Source organism: Salmo salar, chromosome ssa01, assembly GCF_905237065.1.
Source record: "Salmo salar chromosome ssa01, Ssal_v3.1, whole genome shotgun sequence".
Classification (NCBI taxonomy): domain Eukaryota; kingdom Metazoa; phylum Chordata; class Actinopteri; order Salmoniformes; family Salmonidae; genus Salmo; species Salmo salar.
The window spans coordinates 134,242,692-134,262,242 of NC_059442.1; the positions used below are offsets into that span (position 1 = coordinate 134,242,692).

Consider the following 19,551-nt stretch of genomic DNA (forward strand, 5'->3'; position numbering starts at 1 on the left):
AGGAACATGCTCAAGCACAGGCCACATTTTATTTTAAAAAGCTGCTTTGCTGGGAGGAAATATTAGCCTACTCCTCCTCCTTTTTCCAAAGTCCCTCTGCCCGCTGCGTACTGCTGTTGTTCACTTCCTCTTATGGCTCTAGATGGTTGCTAGGCAGCGGGGCTCTTTCATGGTGGAGGGCGGTTCTTCACAGGGTGCAGAAGTGACTATGGATCCTCCTCAGCCAATCAGTTGCCAGCATTAGGGCATAACCCGCACTCCAGAGCCAATTGTGCCCTCCCTTTTATCCTCATTCTTCCCCTCTCTCACACTCTCTATCTTGCTCTCTCTCTTTCACTATAATATTCTCTCTCCTCACAGTTTCTCACTCTCTCTTTACTAAATGAAGCCCTCTGCAGATGGAGAGGCAGGGAAATAAAAGCCAGAAATAAAATCTATAGCAGTTCTCTCCTGTCCGGTCGGTGACCAGCGCATGGGGGGGGGGCTGGTCCTGAGCGAACCGGCTCAGAGAGAGAGGAGTAGCTATCGGGTACGTCTCTGTCTTTCATTGGGAAAAGCTGCTGGGGTTTAGAGATGTCGGGAGTACTCTACCATGTGATTTGACTTCGATTTATTTACCCCCTCTTTTATGGAGACGCTTATGGGCTGCTGAGATTGATTGTGAGTGGTGTTTGTAGTGGGATGTTGGGCTCTTAGCCCAGGGTCTGGTCACTCTCTGTCCATAGGGGAAACTGCTGTGCAGCCAATAGGATGGGGATCTATGTGTGCGATTATGTTGTGTCTCACAGGTTCAGCAGATGGGCCCTCAGTTTATGATAATTGCAACAGACGTGGGTGAAGATAGTTCTATCATAAACATCTGTGAATGTGTAGGAGGCCTATATGTGCCTTTGTTTGCAAGTATTGTATTCATAATGTAAAGAGAGTGAATGTGAAGTATGTAAGCCATACATTTTTATGCGTCTCTACATGTTCCGTTGAGTGTAGGTGATATTTGTGTCTATTTATACAACGGGTGGGTCTAATCCTGGACACTGATTGTTTAAAACCGCATTCCAATTGGTGTCTATTCAACAAGTTACCACCGGCTAAAGCTATGACGTTGAAATGCCTATTTACTCTGATCCATCTCACTGCGCAATTCACTGTCTCATCAACCCAGCCAGGCAATTTATAAACTTGATCTCCACTATAAAAAGCATCTAGACATTATATACCATTTCTTTTAGGCAAGCAATTGGTTTTCCACAGCTGAGATTTGTATAAACCTCGCTGTCTCTCTGACATTTGCAACATTATTTCAATATTGACATTCGTTCTCCAGCTGTCCCATAGTAATGAATGTGTCAGGGCGAGACAGACCACTTTTCTCAGCCAGTTAAATTCATGAATCAGCTGACATAATTTTTATGGATATATACAAAGAAATGTCAATAGAAAACAGGTAAAACAAAACAAAATGCAGCTTGTTTTCAATCTTTCCAGCTTCAGTTTGAAGTGATTGTGTTAGCTGTGCTGTTGGCTAGCTCCTCTGAACAACAGTGTCCTGATGAGAGAACACATTTTCTATGCCAGACGAACATCCGGCCCTTCATTAGCTCATTGTTATGGATGTATCCAAATAAATGTCACTAGAAAACAGCTTAAACAAACGCAAATGCAGCTACTTTGCTGTTATTCTTGCTGCACTGTTTGACGTGACTGTAATTTAGCCATAGCTGGCAAGCAAGCAAGGGATAAGAACGTTGCCAGCCAGTATGGTAATGGCACATTTACAATGAACGACTGGGTCGCATCCATAGATGGAGAACAAAAATAACGGATGGGTCACGTCTCTTGCAACCGAACCGATAGAACGAATGACCAGTCGGCTTGGCTAGCAACCTTAGATTTGTGTCAGGACTCTATCTCGTGGAAGGATGAAATGGTATGAATAAATTCATAAAAAATATTTTTTAGGAAAATATGTCAATTATTATTTGAATATGTTGGTAACCCGTTGTATAAAAATGACAATGGCCTCGGTTACCAGTGTTTGGAGGATATATTGGCACGGTTTGCCGGCCCTCTACGACACTCGTGGCAATATATCCTCCAAACACCGGCTTCTTGGGCATTATCACTTAAACTGATGAGGTGTCCTTCTCCCTCTGAGTATTTATCTGCTTAAACTGGCAGTTTAACCCATTACCTCAGTCAAGGTCATACTCCTGTAAACCCTTTCCTCAGGTCTCTCTGTGGGAGGGAGCAGATACACTGCTGTAGGATGGATGACAACCCTGTTTCTCTCTGACTAGCGTCATACAGTAGGAGCCAGTAGAGGCTGGAGAACTATATCTTAGCCCTCGACTTATGTAATAGACCAAATTAAATATGTATGGCTGAAATTAGCCGTGTTGACAGGATGGGAAGTGGTCTGTATTTTATGAGCTCTTGCAACTGACTGGATCAGAGGAGGCAAACAAGCTTGTATTGATCAGCTGGTGTTATGGAGGCTCCCTGGTGGACTTGTGCTGCCAAGAGAGGTTATTTGTCCTACAACAGGGACAGGGGTTGTGTCGATCAGAGTTTGGTATAGAATTGGTGTATTGTTTGTTCATCACTCATGATGGATGTCCCATGGCTTGAATAGTGGAATTACAACCCTGTGAAAGGCTTTGAATTAGAAATGTCACAACCTTTTTTATCAAACACTCAGTGTATGGATGGACCTGTAGTTAGCAAAAAATATTCCCTGATGCACTGTAGGGTATAGATCTACCAGGAGAATGGATGCACCATTTTGCAGTAGCCTACATAAAAATCAAACCATCTTACAACAATCATGACTGTGGCTTTAACCATAATGTGCATTGTTTCCCCTATATTAATTTAGCAGCTGCGGCCTGCTGCTGCTAAATAGTTTCCACCACTCCAAAATATAAGATTTTTTATTTAAGTACATTTTTATTTTGTTTTGAGAGAGGGAAGATATTGGGATTGTAAACGTATTCAGTGTAAACTTAAAGCTTCAATATGCAACTTTTTGGGTGACCCGACCAAATTCACATACAAGTGTGTGTTTTATAGATATGTCATTCTCATTGAAAGCATGTCTAAGAAGCGGTAGATCTGTTCTATGTGCACTATTTCTATGCTTCCCGTTCTTAAGTTTAGTTTTTGCGTCTTTTTCTTTCGATTTTGTACACCAGCATCAAACAGCTGAAAATACAAAGACTTGTTTTTGGTTATGGATAAGATATTTCACAGCAGTTTCGATAATACAATGATTCTCTATACTATATTTGCTTGTTTTGTCACAAACTGAAATTTGGGGAACTATTAGAATTGTAGCAATTTTAGGGATTTCTGCATAGTGCATCTTTAAATTACTAAAACCAGATATAAAGTATGTAGAAAAGATGGAGTTATATATTTGTTTAAGATCATCTTTGAGAACTGACAATCACAAAAAGAAAAACTAGACTGTGGAGAATATTTTGTTATAATGTTTGATTCACTCCGATACATAAGAACACGGCATAAGCCTCGTCAAAATGTGTAGAATTGCAAGAAATGAGCTTAAAACTTTAACATTTGCAGGAAATCTCTGCGGCCAAGAGGACGGCATTTAAAAATGTACCGTCAGAGACTGCGCCATTGGCCACGGCCACAGATTTCTAAGTAGATTTAAGTCAAAACTCCCAGTGTCTGGAGGAATGCGGACTTAACCAGGTTTTACTTTTGCCTGTGCTTAGCTCCATTTTATTTTTTTATCCTGAAAAACTCCCCAGTCCTTAATGATTACAAGCATACCCATAACATGATGCAGCCACTACTATGCTTGAAAATATGGAGAGTAGTACTCCATAATGTGTTGTGTTGGATCTGTCCCAAACATAAGACTTTATATTCAGGACAAAACTTTTGCATTTGTACTTTAGTGCCTTCTTGCAAACAGGATGCATGTTTTGGAATATTTTCATTCTGTACAGGCTTCCTTTTCACTCTGTCAATTAGTTTAGTATTGTGGAGTAACTACAATGTTGTTGATCCATCCTCAGTTTTCTCCTTTCACAGCCATTAAACTCTGTAACTGTTTTAAAGTCACCATTGTCCTCATGGTGAAACCCCTGAGCGGTTTCTTTCCTCTCCGGCAACTGAGTTAGGAAGGACACTTGTTTTCTTGTAGTGACTGGGTGTATTGATACACCATCCAAAGTATAATTAATAACTTCACCATGCTCAAAGGGATATTAAATGTCTGCTTTAAAAAAATATATATTTACCAATAGGCGCCCTTCTTTGCGAGGGCCCTTCTTTGTGAGGCATTGGAAACCCTCCCTGGTCTTTGTGGTTGAATCTGTGTTTGAAATTCACTGCTCAACTGAGGGACCTTACAGATAATTGTCCATTGCAACTTATATTACTTGCTAAGCAACATATTTACTCCTGAACTTTAGGCTTTCCATAAGTAAGGAGTTGAATACTTATTGACTCAAGACATTTCATATTTTCTTTCTTAATTAATAATAATTAGTAAAAATTGCAAATAACATTCCACTTTGACATTATGGTGTATTGTGTGTGTTCCCTGTAGCACATTTGTCGTTATTGATTTTTTTTTAATATGTTGGTTGGAATAGAGTATTGGTAGATGTAGAAGATTTCAACCAGGTATTGGGGCTGTTCCAAATTGGTTGAACTGCTTGTTTCGAAGGAATTAATAGACATTTTCGGCCAAATAGCTTCCATATTCAAGCTCCATTCCATGTACTGGAATGTTGCAATGCTACACTTTCTGTATAGTTTCTGGGGTAAGAACAGTGAACAAAAATTTGCTCACTGAATGCTTCTTTGACAAAGTTGGTGATCATACTGCACATGTTTTATTTACCCATTTCTGTTCTTGATGTTCATTCAGCTCAGCATCTAGCCCACGGTCTTTATACGATCCCTCAGGGTAATCATAACTGCAGATGCAGGGTCTCATCATCCATCCCTCTCGTCCCTCCTCTGTAGGTACTGTTTGATGAGCGTGAAGGGCTGCTATACTGACTTCCACATTGATTTCGGGGGCACGTCTGTGTGGTATCACGTTTTCAAAGGAGGGAAGGTAAGTTCATGTATTTTTATTATTATTTTTTAACAGTATGTGGATAACAGCAGTGCATCCACCTGAGGCTCTGATGTACCCTCCCCCAATGCTGGTACTGTATATGTATCAGATTTCTGCAGAGGCGCTACAAATTAACCTGTCACCTGTTTTTCTCAGCGACGGCTGCAGAAATCACAGGACTGTTGCTAGGTAGTCCGTTGAGGGATCTCATTATATAAACGTGCAAATTTCAAGCTAGAGGAAGAGAAATGTTGTGATAGGATAGTCAAATCTAAGAAATGTCCTGACTTCTCTAATATAAGATGTAACATTGAGTGCTGTTATCACCCTTGTTTTAGATGACTACCAAAGCTACATTCACCCTTTTCATACCCAGGTGTTCTGGCTGGTGCCTCCGACACCTCATAACCTTGCCCTGTATGAGGACTGGGTTCTGTCAGGCAAGCAGAGTGACATCTTCCTGGGAGACCGTGCAGATGGCTGCCAGAGGGTGGAGCTGAAACAGGGCTACACCTTCTTCATCCCCTCTGGTGAACTGCCTAGCATTTAATTTTTATGTATTCCTATCATATTAACGTTAATATTATTGTAACAAACCATACATTACATGCTCTGCTTTATTCAAGCATGTGTTTGAGGACATGTTTGGGCATGCTATGTCTGTTTTGAGTGGGTCAGCCGGTTCTCATGATGTTTGGCTGGCTGTCCTGTTTCAGGCTGGATTCATGCAGTCTACACACCTGAGGACACGCTGGTGTTCGGAGGCAACATTCTGCACAGCTTTAACATTCCCATGCAACTCTCCATCTATGAGATAGAGAATAGGACTAAGGTAGGCTGTCATACAGGTGTCCCACTACTGACGCTTCACTCCACCTATGACCATTAGTTAAACTAAACTGTGTCTCTACAATGAAGATGGATGGGGAAACAGCCTCACCTTATACAAACTTAGTTTGCTGCGTCAATGAGTGTGAGAACGTCAAACCAACCTTGTCACGTCATCAGAGTGCGCAGCTGAACACTGTATGCTGGAAACACTCGGTTTGTTATTTTATATTAAAACAACTAATATTCGTTAAATATAAATACCAAACTTGTTTTTGCGTCGATTCCGTGACGTGGTTAGCTTTTAATAGCTAGGACCGCTATTTCTTGAATGTTTACCTTTTCCATGCCAGTGGCTGGACGGCGTTCGCGCTTGTTGGATGCATCTCCGCCTTGTCTTTTGTCATTATGCGACTGGCCGGTGTTGCCTGGAGCTCCCCCATCTGATAGCAGAGTCGAAGGGGCACAGCAAGAGGAGCAAGGCAATCAACGATGGTCGCATGTCATGACAGCGGCCTCCCGCGAAGCAGTCTACACTCCCAAAGAGAGGCCCGGAGCAGATACAAACAACGAATAGTTTTGGCATCCTGGAGCCTGATCTTCCTGCACCTTCGTCGCAGGGGGTACCTATGTCTGCAGCCGCAGTGCCTACTCCTACGATTTCGAAGTCGACGTCGGGAACCTTCCGTCCCTGCTCTGGATCGAGCGGGGATTCTCCATCTGTCGGAGGCCTGCATCGAGAACAATGGGTTCAAGTTATCCTGCCTCTCGCCCGTCCATAAAGTGTTCTCCGAGGCATGGGAGTGGGTGTGTGTCCTCGTCCTTCTCGCCAGCTGTGATTTTGGGTTGCTCCATGGTATGAAATGTGACTGTTTTTGCATTAGGAACAATGTCCTATCCCAGAGCTCGAGTAAATGACATTACTAAACTGCTACCGAATGTACTACTTCAGGACATGGAAATCGATTCTACTGTAGTTCATGTGGGTTTTAATGACATTATGAAGGGCAACTCTGAACTGTTGAAACTGGATTTTAAAGAGCTCATTTACTCTCTGCTAGACGCTAATAAAATACCCATCATATCTGGCCCTGTGCCCTCTCTGAATCGTGGCATTGAACGCTTTAGCAGGATTCTTTCTCTTCACAACTGGCTACGTGATTATTGCAGCTCAATGGGTGTAACTTTTGTTCACAATTTCGATACCTTATTGGAAATGTTATAAGGAGGATGGGATCCACCCAAATCATTTGGGTTCCTGGATCCTTTCACAACACTGTAAGGCTGCGTTGAGACAATGACTTATCAATGACTCAAGCCCAGCTCAGCTAATCCCTACCATTGTGACGCTGAGTTGTCATAATTCTTCAGCAATTGTACGTTATACCAGGGGAGTTGGTAGACACAATGTAAGTAACCTGATGTTCTGAAAGAACTGCAAAATCTGGATCCCTACAAATCAGCTGGGCTAGACAATCTGGACCCTCTCTTTCTAAAATTATCCGCCAAAATTGTTGCAATCCCTATTACTAGCCTATTCAACCGCTGTTTCATATCGTCTGAGATCCCCAAAGATTGGAAAGCTGCCGCGGTCATCCCCCAAAACAGACCTCTCTGTATATATCAATGATGTCGCTCTTGCTGCTGGTGATTCTCTGATCCACTTCTACGCAGACGACACCATTCTGTATACTTCTGGCCCTTCTTTGGACACTGTGCTAACAAACCTCCAAACGAGCTTCAACGCCATACATCACTCCTTCCGTGGCCTCCAACTGCTTTTAAATGCTAGTAAAACTAAGTGCATGCTCTTCAACCGATTGCTGCCTGCACCCTCCCGCCCGACAAGCATCACTACTCTGGACGGTTCTGACCTAGAATATGTGGACAACTACAATTACCTAGGTGTCTGGTTAGACCGTAAACTCTCCTTCCAGACTCACATTAAGCATCTCCAATCCAAAATTAAATCTAGAATCGGCTTCCTATTTCGCAACAAAGCCGCCTCCACTCATGCCGCCAAACTTACCCTCAAAAAAAGGGACTATCCTACCGATCCTTGACTTTGGCGATGTCATTTACAAAATAGCCTCCAACACTCTACTCAGCAAACTGGATGTAGTCTATCACAGTGCCGTCCGTTTTATCACCAAAGCCCCATATACTACCCACCACTGTGACCTGTATGCTCTCGTTGGCTGGCCCTCACTACATATCCATCGCCAAACCCACTGGCTCCAGGTCATCTATAAGTCTTTGCTAGGTAAAGCCCTGCCTTATCTCAGCTCACTGGTCACCATAGCTACACCAACCCGTAGCACGCACTCCAGCAGGTATATTGCACTGGCCAATGACTGGAACGAATTGCAAAAATCTGAAGCTAGAGACTTATCTCCCTCACTAACTTTAAGTGTCAGCTGTCTGAGCAGCTTACCCATCACTGTACCTGTACACTTGTACACTTTGGGGATCCCAATCTGTAAATAGCACACCCGACTACCTCATCCCCATATTATTACTTACCCTCTTGCTCTTTTGCACCCTAGTATCTCTACTTGCACATCTATCACTCCAGTATTAATGTTAAATTGTAATTATTTTCACCTCTAGGGCTTATTTATTGCCTACCTCCCTACTCTTCTACATTTGCACACACTGTACATAAATAGCAAAATCTTTATTTTGTGTTATTATTTATTGTTTGTGTTATTGTTATTGTTACACATTGTTTATGTGTAACTCTGTGTTGTTGTTTTTGTCGCACTGTTTTGCTTTATCTTGGCCAGGTCGCAGTTGTAAATGAGAACTACCTGGTTAAATAAAGGTGAAATAATAAATAAAAAACGGCGTAATTTATGTCCCTCCAGCTGCCCTGAATGCCTCTGCTGATCCTTCAGCTATTGTATGCAGTAATCATGTGCATATGAACCAGATTTATACTGTTAGCACTGAGGCGGTATGCCCTAGTAGGAAGTCCACTGTGTGCAGCTCACCCTGCACTAACATAAATAACATGAGCATATCTACTTCTGCTATGCTTCACCGTAAAGCAATGAAAACAAGTAAGCATCCCAGAAGAAAAGTGCTCAAAATAGCCAACGTTAACATATTTTTCAACCTCTCCCTGTCCGAGTCTGTAATACCTTTTATTTTTTACCCCATTTTTCTCCACAATTTCGTGGTATCCAATTGGTAGTAGTTACAGTCTTGTCTCATCGCTGCAACTCCCGCACGGACTCGGGAGAGGCGAAGGTCGAGAGCACAACCCAACCTAGCCGACCAATCAGCCTGGTGCCAACCCTTAGTAAACTTATGGAAAGAATTGTGTTAGATCAGATACAATGCTATTTTACAGTAAACAAATTGACAACAGACTTTCAGCACGCTTATAGGGAAGGACATTCAACAAGCACAGCACTTACACAGCCAGAAGAGGACTGCCCACCCCTCGTAGCCTGGTTCCTTTCTACATTTCTTCCTAGGTTCTGGCCTTTCTAGGTAGTTTTTCCTAGCCACCTTGCTTCTACACCTGCATTGTTTGGTGTTTTAGGCTGGGTTTCTGTAGAGCACTTTGTGACACCAGCTCATGTAAGAATGGCTTTATAAATACATTTGATTGATTGATTACACAAATTACTTATGATTGGCTGAGAGAAATTGAGCATAAAAAAGATTGGGGGGGCTGTTTTGTTGAGACTTCAGTGCGGCTTTTGACATTATCGATCATATTCTTCTGCTGGAAAAACATGTGTAATGGCTTTACACCCACTGCTATATTGTGTATAGAGTTACCTGTCTAACAGAACTCGGGGTGTCCTTTAATGGAAGCCTTTCCAACATAATCTATGTAGAGTCAGGAATTCCCCAGGGCATCTGTCTAGGCCCCTTACTTATTTCAATCTTTACTAATGAATTGCCACTGGCTTTGAGTAAAGCCAGTGTGTCTATGTATGCGGATGACTTATCACTATACACGTCAGCTACTACAGTGACTGAAATGAATGCAACACTCAACAAAGAGCTGCAGTTAGTTTCAGAGTAGATGGCAAGGAATAACTTAGTACTAAATATTTCTAAAATTGAAAGCATTGTATTTGGGACAAATCATTCACTAAACCTCAACTAAATCTTGTAGTAAATAATGTGGAATTTGAGCAAGTTGACTAAACTGCTTGGAGTAACTCTGGATGTTAACTGTCATGGTCAAAACATATTGATACAACAGTAGCTAAGATGGGGAGAAGTCTGTCCATAATAAAGCGCTGCTCTACCTTCTTAACAGCACTATCAACAAGGCAGGTCCTACAGGCCCTAGTTGTTGCAACTGGGCTGCTGTTCAGTTGTGTGGTCAGGTGCCACAAAATAGCAATTGGCTCTGAACAGGGCAGCACAGCTGGCCCTTGGTTGTACACAGAGAGGTAACATTAATAATATATGTCAATCTTTCCTGGCTCAAAGTGGAGGAGAGATTGACTTCATCACTACTTGTATTTATGAGAGGTATTGACATGTTGAATGCACCGAGCTGTCTGTCTGAACTACTGGCGCACAACTCGGACACCCATGCATACCCCACAAGACATGCCACGAGGTCTCTTCACAGTCCCCAAACCCAGAACAGACTATGGGAGGCACACAGTACTACATAGAGCCATGACAACATGGAACTCTATTCCACATCAAGTAACTGATGCAAGCAGTAAAATTAGATTTAAAAACATAAAAATACACCTTATGGAACAGCGGGCACTGTTAAGAGACACAAACACATGCACACACACATACACACACACACACACAATAACATACTCACTATACACACACGTACACATGGATTTTATATTGTAGATGTGGGGGAGTAGGGGCCTGAGTGCACACAGTGTGTTGTGAAATCTGTCAATGTATTGTAAGGTTTTAAAAATTGTATAACTGCATTTAATTTTGCTGGACCCCAGGAAGAGTAGCTGCTGCCTTGTCAGCAGATAATGGGGATCCGTAATAAATAGAAATACAATTAATCAAATGTATTTATATAGCCCTTCTTACATCAGCTGATATCTCAAGTACTGTACAGAAACCCAGCCTAAAACCCCAAACAGCAAGCAATGCAGGTGTAGAAGCACGGTGGCTAGGAAAAACTCCCTAGAAAGGCCAAAACCTAGAGAGGAACCAGGCTATGAGGAGTGGCCAGTCCTCTTCTGGCTGTGCCAGGTGGAGATTATAACAGAACATGGCCAAGATGTTCAAATGTTCATAGATGACCAGCATGGTCAAATAATAGTAATCGCAGTGGTTGTCGAGGGTGCAACAGGTCAGCACGGCCAGATGGACTGGGGACAGCAAGGAGTCATCATGCCAGGTAGTCCTGAGGCATGGTCCTAGGGCTCAGGTCCTCCGAGAGAGAGAAAGTATAGAAAGAGAGAGAGTTAGAGGGAGCATACTTAAATTCACACAGGACACCGGATAAGACAGGAGAAATACTCCAGATATAGCAGACTAACCCTAGCCCCCCGACACATAAACTACTGCAGCATAAATACTGGAGGCTGAGACAGGAGGGGTCGGGAGACACTGTGGCCCCATCCAATGATACCCCTGGACAGGGCCAAACAAGCAGGATATAACCCCATCCACTTTTCCAAAGCATAGCCCCCACACCACTAGAGGGATATCTTCAACCACCAACTTAACATCCTGAAACAAGGCCGAGTATAGCCCACAAAGATCTCCGCCACGGCACAACCCAAGGGGGGGCGCCAACCCAAACAGGAAGACCACGTCAGTTACTCAACCCACTCAAGTGACGCACCCCTCCTAGGGACGGAATGGAAGAGCACCAGTAAGCCAGTGACTCAGCTCCTGTAATAGGGTTAGAGGCAGAGAATCCCAGTGGAGAGAGGAGAGCCGGCCAGGCAGAGACAGCAAGGGTGGTTTGTTGCTCCAATTAGGCCCTTCCTCAGCCAGGCCTCCTTGGTTTTCACAGATCTGAACAGGATAGGTTTAAGTAATATGAAATAAGCTGTTGGGAAGCTAGGGATTTGAATGGAACTGTGCAGGAATGTGACACCGTAAGGCACACAAGTGCTGAAAGTGCAGTAATTTCCATTACCGTCCAATTCAGAAGCAGACTGATACTAATGGTGGTGCAGATGAGGATGAGGGCTTTGCCCCCCTGCTTTTATAAAAAATGCCATCCATATTCATGTAGAAATGGAGTCTGTGACAGGAGTGCATGTTGAATCAGAATACAGCTTTACAAAGGCTGAAATTAATCATGGCGCTTGTTTCATATTAGCAGCCAGAGACGGACTTCTAGGAAAGAGGGTCAAGCCTGTAGGCCTATTTGTTTATCTCTTCTTTTCACACAAACTCCCAAGGGCTTCTTATGGTGATCAGATATTGTGTAAGATTGGTTTTGTGTGTATGTGTTTGTTTGTACCGTATGACCTATATAGAGGGATTCCTAGACAGATTTCACTCTTCTTATTCGGATATTCTTTACAATAATATGATCAGAGTAGTTATTGTAATGATATGGATGCAAGTCCTGCAGGCTTTGCGATTTATATGGATACGTGGCTAAATGTGGCTTTCTCAGAAATGATGGATAGATTGTAGGAAGAGTCAGCTTTGCAGGAAGTACAGTACTATTTTTGTTTCTGCTGGAAAAGAGGCATGAGCGTAACAACGGCGACAGTTTCATATGCTCCCCAGGGCTCGGCACGTTGTGCTCGCTCTATTTTTACACCTCGAGATAGAAATGTAGCTAAAGAAAGGAAAGGATCATCACTTTGACAAGTGTTGATCTGTGTGAAATTGTCTTTGGGAGATAAATATAGCTGTGTTTCTAAGAGGAGAGTGGGAATCAGATCATGCTGCTGTGTCTATGAGAGGGCAAGCTCTGTCTGGATAAGTGAATGAATGGAAGAGCTTGGGCTACAGAAGAGCCTCTGGCTTGCCAGTGTGTTACATTTGTGTCACTTAACTTAAAGGTCCTGAACAGTCATTTTGAAAAGTACTTTTTCTCAAATGGCTAACTACTGGGAAGTTTGAAAAGACTGGCTGAGTGGGCGGGGTGCTTATATTCAGGAGCTCGCCTTGACTGACCAGTCATTGAAACACCTATGTCAAAAGCAACTTGGATGCAGTGTCGCAGTAAAATCATCTCAAGCAAATTTGGTGATACACAAAGCAACTCAAACAGCATTGAAATTGCATCAATTATATAACATTTTTCATAACATCTCTAGGTTTGTATGTATCTTGTGATGTGGTTCACAGCAGCACTTACCGATGTGTTGACAGCTGCATCTTAGTTTAGGACCCCCCCCATTTGTTCCATGCTGGCTGAAGACCTAGCTAGCCAGTAACTAGCTAATACCAGACACAGATGAAAGGGGAAACATATAAGTATCTTTGCCATAGAGGAATAGGGTACACTTTTTTTATTATATTTGCTGACACCCTACAGTCACATTTTTGGCACCAGAAGAGTAGCTATATAAACTACGCGCCGCTGCAAACACTTCTTCTCCGATGTTGGTTACAAGACGGTACTTATTTAAATTAGTAAGAGAATATCATGCTGTATTAAAATGAGAGTTAAGGTGAAGTCACCTTGTCCCCTTTACAATGAATCCAAGTGGTTGACAAGGGGGAGGGGACCAGTAACTTTATGATCAAACTTTCAATCAATGTACAAGCAAGTCAGTTTTCATACTTGGGTCATACTTTGATCTGGTTTCCTTAAAATATCATCCAATTTCATGAAAAACATGATTTTTACTGTTCATAACCTTTAACCTTTGTCTTTTATCCATGTTGTTATTAAGTTGGATTTTTTAACTAGTTCTCATTTTCATAAAATACCCAGCCCCTGAAAATATCACTACTGTCTAAATGTATATATTTTTTTTTTATTTTTTTACAACACTTGACAGTCACAGTAGATCAACTGTCTGGGTATTAACACAGTTAATGCGTCACTAGACTCACAGTAAAGATGAGGTATCAACTCTTGTTAATCATTTAAAAAAAATGGTAGTAGGTTAAACATGGTAATGAAACCCCCATTGTCTTTTTTTAAGCTTTTTGGTCTCTCAGATTGTGAAAGTTTCTCCAAACTCGTTTCAGGTTAATTCCAAGTTCCGCTACCCATTCTACCATGAGATGTGCTGGTATGTCCTGGAGAGGTACGTGCACTGCCTGACCAAGCGCTCCCATCTCACTCTGGAGTTCCGCAGAGAGCCTCTGCTAATCGGTGAGTGAGCCCAGCTAATGCCGCTATTAAACCAATACCCAGAGTGTGTCTATGAATACTGGTTCTATCCCGAGAACTCTTATGCGGAGCCTTGCCTTGCACTCTTGTTGTAATTACCACTCACAAGTGGGTAATGCTTTGGAAAGAGCCAATGATATAACTAATCTGTTTAATCAGTTAGTTTGCCTTCTCACATAAATGATAGCATGATGAAACTGACTGTAATTATAATCTGACCGGAATGGTTACACATGGAGCACAGCAGATTGGTCCACTCGTCATCTCTCATCCTTGTCTTCCTCAGACTTGGAAACTAAGCTGAGCACAGAGAGCCCCTCCTCTGACTCCCGGAGTCAGGACATGGACGAGGAGGACTCCTGCGAGACGCAACAGGGACGAGATGAACAGGGTGACAGGTCAGCATTTGATGATCCCTGCTCTCCTGATAACAGGAAGGGTAAATCCAGCGGCCTTCGGCACCTCAAAGCTGCCTTGTCCAATGATTCTGAGGACAGCTGCATCCCCACCTCCACCCAGCCTCCAGAGTTCCCCAAAACCCCCTTTGGCTCGCCAGTCTCAGAGTCTCAGAGTAAATGGACTCATCTGACTGAGTTTGAACTGAAGGGCCTCAAGGCCCTTGTGGAGAAACTGGAAGCCCTCCCTGAAAATAAGAAGGGTGTTCCAGATGGCATCAAGGACCCCCAGGCCCTGCTGGAGGACATGAAGGTATGTGCCTCATCCTGCTTAGTTCTCATGCATTTTTTGTCTTGTGTATATATCTGGATGAACCATTACAAAACACAGGAACATACTTTACTCTTCTACCCTTTCCCCAGGTTGTCTTGAAGGAACATGAAGACGATGATCCCAAAATGGCTGCCACTGGAGTACCTGTGGTGTTCTGGCCCAAGAAGTCTGCCAAGGTGAGAATGCATGTTTGTTTCCTCAGTATTGTTATTCATTTTTCATTTTTCATCTGATATCCTGCCCATCCTCATTCTCTCTGTCTTGAACCAGTGAAGTAGGGAGCATGTCCTAGGGGAGAGTGGGGTGTCCTAGGGTCTCACTAAGCTTCAATATGAGGTCCTAAACCTAGCATGAAAGCGCATCCTTTTTTTTGCCTCGGGTTAAGTTGAGCCAATGGCAAGTTGAGCAAATTTGAATTTTCTTCTCAGGTATAATGCAAGGCATTATCGCTGGGATATGAGGTAACAGCAAGGCCTGGCCTATATTAAAGTACAAAGTGTTTGTTAGGTGTTAAGCGCTGTTAAAATATACTTACAATTATTAAAAGACATTGTGATTGTATGGAATTGTGTTTGGGAAATAAAGATGGTTTTGGAAAGGTAGTGGAAATATTTAGTGATGCACCGATATAAAATTTTTGGCCGATACCGATATCCAACATTTTCCTTGCCCCCAAAAAAACTAAACCGATATTTAACATTTTTGTGGCCTTTTAAGCATTGTAGTACAGTTAGAGTTAACACACACATGGACCAAGCGGTCGAAGGCACTGCATCTCAGTGCACGAGGCTTCACTAGAGACCCTGGTTCGAATCCAGGCTGTATCCCATCCGGCCGTGATTGGTAGTCCCATAGGGCGGTGCACAATTAGCCAAGCGTCGTCCGGGTTTGGCCGGGGTAGGCCGTCATTCTAAATAACAATTTGTTCTTAACCGACTTACCTAGTTAAATAAAGATTACACACACACTAGCTATATATAGCTAGGTGTCATCATCTAAAATAACCATATTTTATAAGACAGTTCTTATTTGATTAATAGTGGTTGGACCCATCTATGTGAAGCTAACCAGAATAAGGATTTGCCACAATAGTGGACTTTGCGTTTAGCCTTCAAAATAAAAGTATGTCATTAACAGTGATGTAAATGAATACAAATAGTACAATGCCATACTTTTATTTTGAAGGCTGTCCGCAAGGTCCACTATTGTGGCAAATCCGTATTGTGGCTAGCTTCACATAGATGGGTCCGACCACCATTAATGTGAAGCTAGCCACAATAAGGATTTGCCACAATAGTGGACTTTGCGGTTAGCCATCAAAACAAAAGTCCGCTCGAGCCTCACTAGCCAGATGATGCTATCCGGCTGCTTATAACGTTAGCTTTGGGCAACAGGGTTAAGTAGCTGGCTAGCTATTTATTTTCATGAACTGAAGTTCAATTTCAAGTGGCAACCTAGCTAATACACTCACAAGGATTCCTAAATCATTGCTAATAATAATGAAAATGACTGCCGTTTCTACTGGTCATTGTTTTCAGGCTGGTTGTATTGGTGCTAGCTAGGTACAAAGCTAAAGCTAGCTACCCCAGAAGTTGCGGTTGAAAGATTATGCTTTATTACCAACGCGGTATTGTAAACACATCATTTGTGGCCGGTGTTTGGTTGTTTGCAGACTTTTTTGTACAGCTTTGACAGTGCTACTGTATCTATTTTGACACGCATAGACCCAAACGGTGTTATGTATGTATGTATGTATTTATGTATGTATGTATGTCGTGAAGCTAATAGCAGTGTAGCTATTACTGTGCAACTTCGGTAGGGCAACATCTGAAAAATAGCACACTTGGTAGTGTGTACCGGTGCTCGACCAGTCGGCGAAAGCCAACATCACCCACGACAGAGAACGGTTGATTGTCAAGGGCAATGAATTCCATTATCTTGGCTTTAATGGATTTCGCCTTTGAGTTGTCTCACTGAAATGTTCTTACTCTTTCAAATAACTGCTCGATCCACACAGCTGACATTGTGTGCTAGGTTAGGAATGCTGTGTTGCAGGTGTAGCGCAACATTTTACGTGGCGTCATTATGTCATGTACCTGCCTTCTATAGGTATGCACGTCAGCTTTGACATCGGGACAGATTTTGGCATTTTTAGCTAATATCGTCCGATTCCGATATGTTCACCGATATATCGTGCATCCCTAGTAATATTTCATTCAGTACAGAAATTTGAAAGTGGCAAATTTACCCAGGGTAAGTTGTGCCAAGAGACCATTTTTTAGGACAAGCTATGTTTTCAAAACTAATGTTGACATGAATTCTGATTATTTCCAGGGATACACAACATCCTGAAACATATGCAGATATCTTTGTTAGAAAGAATACTATATTTCTTTGATGGAGTGATGCTGAATGTAAAAAATGGCTCAACTTACCCCTCTCCCCTATTTCTGGTGCTTGTGTATGTGTGTCACTCTCTCACTTCATTGTCTCCTTCCCTAGAGCAGAGGCTATACTTATTTCCATAATTTTGACTTAGCGAGCTGCAGGGTTGCCTAACGAGGAAGACAATGAGATTCTGTATTTGTTGCTCTTCATCTTCATGTCACAGCTGGGTGTCCTCATCAGTGTTTGTTGGATAATTAACACTGTTATGAAGTGTTCTTGTTTACCAAGCAAGAGCTTTGCGCTAAATGATAAATTGTTTTCTCTCAGTCGGTCACTCAGTATAACATACTATGGGGAGTCAACTATTTTTTGATAAAAAAAAATTCACCTTTATTTAACTAGGCTAGTCAGTTAAGAACAAATTCTTATTTACAAACCCGGACGACGCTGGGCCAATTGTGCTCCGCCATATGTGACAATCACGGCCGGATGTGATACAGCATGGATTCGAACCAGGGACTGTAGTGACACCTATTGCACTGAGATGCAGTGCCTTAGAAGTGGCGCAGCGGTCTATCAATCCTGCTCACCTGAAGCAAACTGAAATCACGCCCAACGGGCCAATGGATGGCGCATCCATTTCCTTAATTCTTCGCTCTTCAGGTCGCCTGAAGGAAGAACGTGTCACGCAATTTGCAAACTTTTAAAGCACGTGAAGGCTACGAGATTCGCTTCCGAATAAGGTGTCTGTTAGTGGGGAGAGAGTATTCGTCCCCCTAGATGTTGCAAGTTTTGGGCCTGGGGCCTTGGTATGGCTTTTGTGTTTGCTAAAAGCTAACTACTTTTCTGCTCTTCTTGTGTAGCCAGTGCTTCCTTGCTTGAGTAAGATGGCCAGTGGTGAGAGGAAGTTCAAAAAGGCTAACTAGTTGGGTTTGAACCTCCGACCGTGCTGAAGGGCATGTGGTTTCACAATGAAAATGAAAGATACTCATCACTGAACAATGATGTGATATCATTTAACTGAAGTTTTCTGACGGTTGCTTTTTTGCTTGTGTGCCATTATTGCTGGCTAGACTACCCTAGACCTTACTTAGATGGCAGATGTGTTATGATTAGTCTGTCAGTATTTGTTCAGGCTTGTGATTGCATTGCAGATGGAAACTTATAGCGCCCAGTTCAGATGGGTTTATGCAGATAGAACTTCACAGATATACTGTATGAAGAACCATCTGAAGCTCTGTTATATGTAACTAACTCATTTGACAATGTCAACCTTGTAGTCCCAAGGTTACGATTTGTAGTTGAACAAGTCATTGCATGTGTAGATTTCAAAAAAACAATTATTTTTACTTGAATTGAAAAAACTTGACATGCTCTTAGGATGCATGACTTGGACTGTGTCCATAGTATGACGTGATTGTGTGTGTTATACAGAGTCACCGACTGAAAGGTAACGTACAGTTATGATTATAATTACTGTTCCCTGAAAGAGGGAACAAGGTATATAACATGTTTGGCCCCACGCCGTCAGGGGTTTTGGGCTCGCTGAAGAGCGGTACTGAATTGAGAAAATGGATGCAAGCCCTGGTATTATAGCCAGGAAGGCTGTGTGTGATTTCAGCTTGATTCAGGTGAATAGAATCTTCATGGTATGTTGTACCTTATTCCCTCCTTTAGGGAACATTAGTTATATTCATAACTGTACATTATGGATGACCTAGGCATACTGACCAGCTTGACAAAAAGTCTGATTTATCCTTTTGTTGCAGGTCCAAAAATGCTAAATTGTGTCACTGCATCTGTGCCTTTTGTAAAAAAGAAATATATTCATGTAGTTCTGTCCTTGAGCTGTTCTGTATTATGTCATGTGGCCCAAGAAAGGTTTTTTAATGGATCCTAATAAAATACCAAATAACACATTTCCACTGCTGTGTTAAGACAGAATGGGGAAGGAATGGCAGTATAATAGAACATGGTCTGTGTGGAGCCCTTTGATCTTCTCTAACTTCCTGTATTGCATGTTAAGTTCCAAGCTACTGGAAATATAGTAGATGCCATAGCAGAGCCATCAAATCCAGATCCACTGATACAGCGGGCAGGCAGGAAAGCAACAGACTAGATCAATCACTCACAGAGCAGTGCGATTGAGACACAATAGCAGATCTCTGCATTGTGCTAGAATTTTGAGAATAGAAATCTGTGGTCTACTGCTCCTCCTGTCCGTCGGTCC

The 19,551-nt window shown here is 42.4% G+C and overlaps 1 protein-coding gene across 13 annotated transcripts in view; it reads left to right on the plus strand.

Moving 5' to 3' along the window:
• The window catches only part of LOC106564592 (lysine-specific demethylase 2B), a 49,879-nt gene that overhangs the window by 4,776 nt on the left and 25,552 nt on the right, over positions 1-19,551 (plus strand). For 12 of the 13 annotated variants that reach the window (XM_014130754.2, XM_014130741.2, XM_045690023.1 and 9 more), the window contains 6 exons: positions 5,002-5,095; positions 5,475-5,628; positions 5,815-5,930; positions 14,060-14,186; positions 14,491-14,912; positions 15,023-15,109. In XM_014130754.2, coding sequence (XP_013986229.2) covers positions 5,002-5,095; positions 5,475-5,628; positions 5,815-5,930; positions 14,060-14,186; positions 14,491-14,912; positions 15,023-15,109 — 1,000 coding nt within the window. Of the gene's footprint in view, positions 1-214; positions 530-5,001; positions 5,096-5,474; positions 5,629-5,814; positions 5,931-14,059; positions 14,187-14,490; positions 14,913-15,022; positions 15,110-19,551 lie in introns of those variants that run through there. The other variant, XM_014130821.2, reaches the window with a different exon arrangement.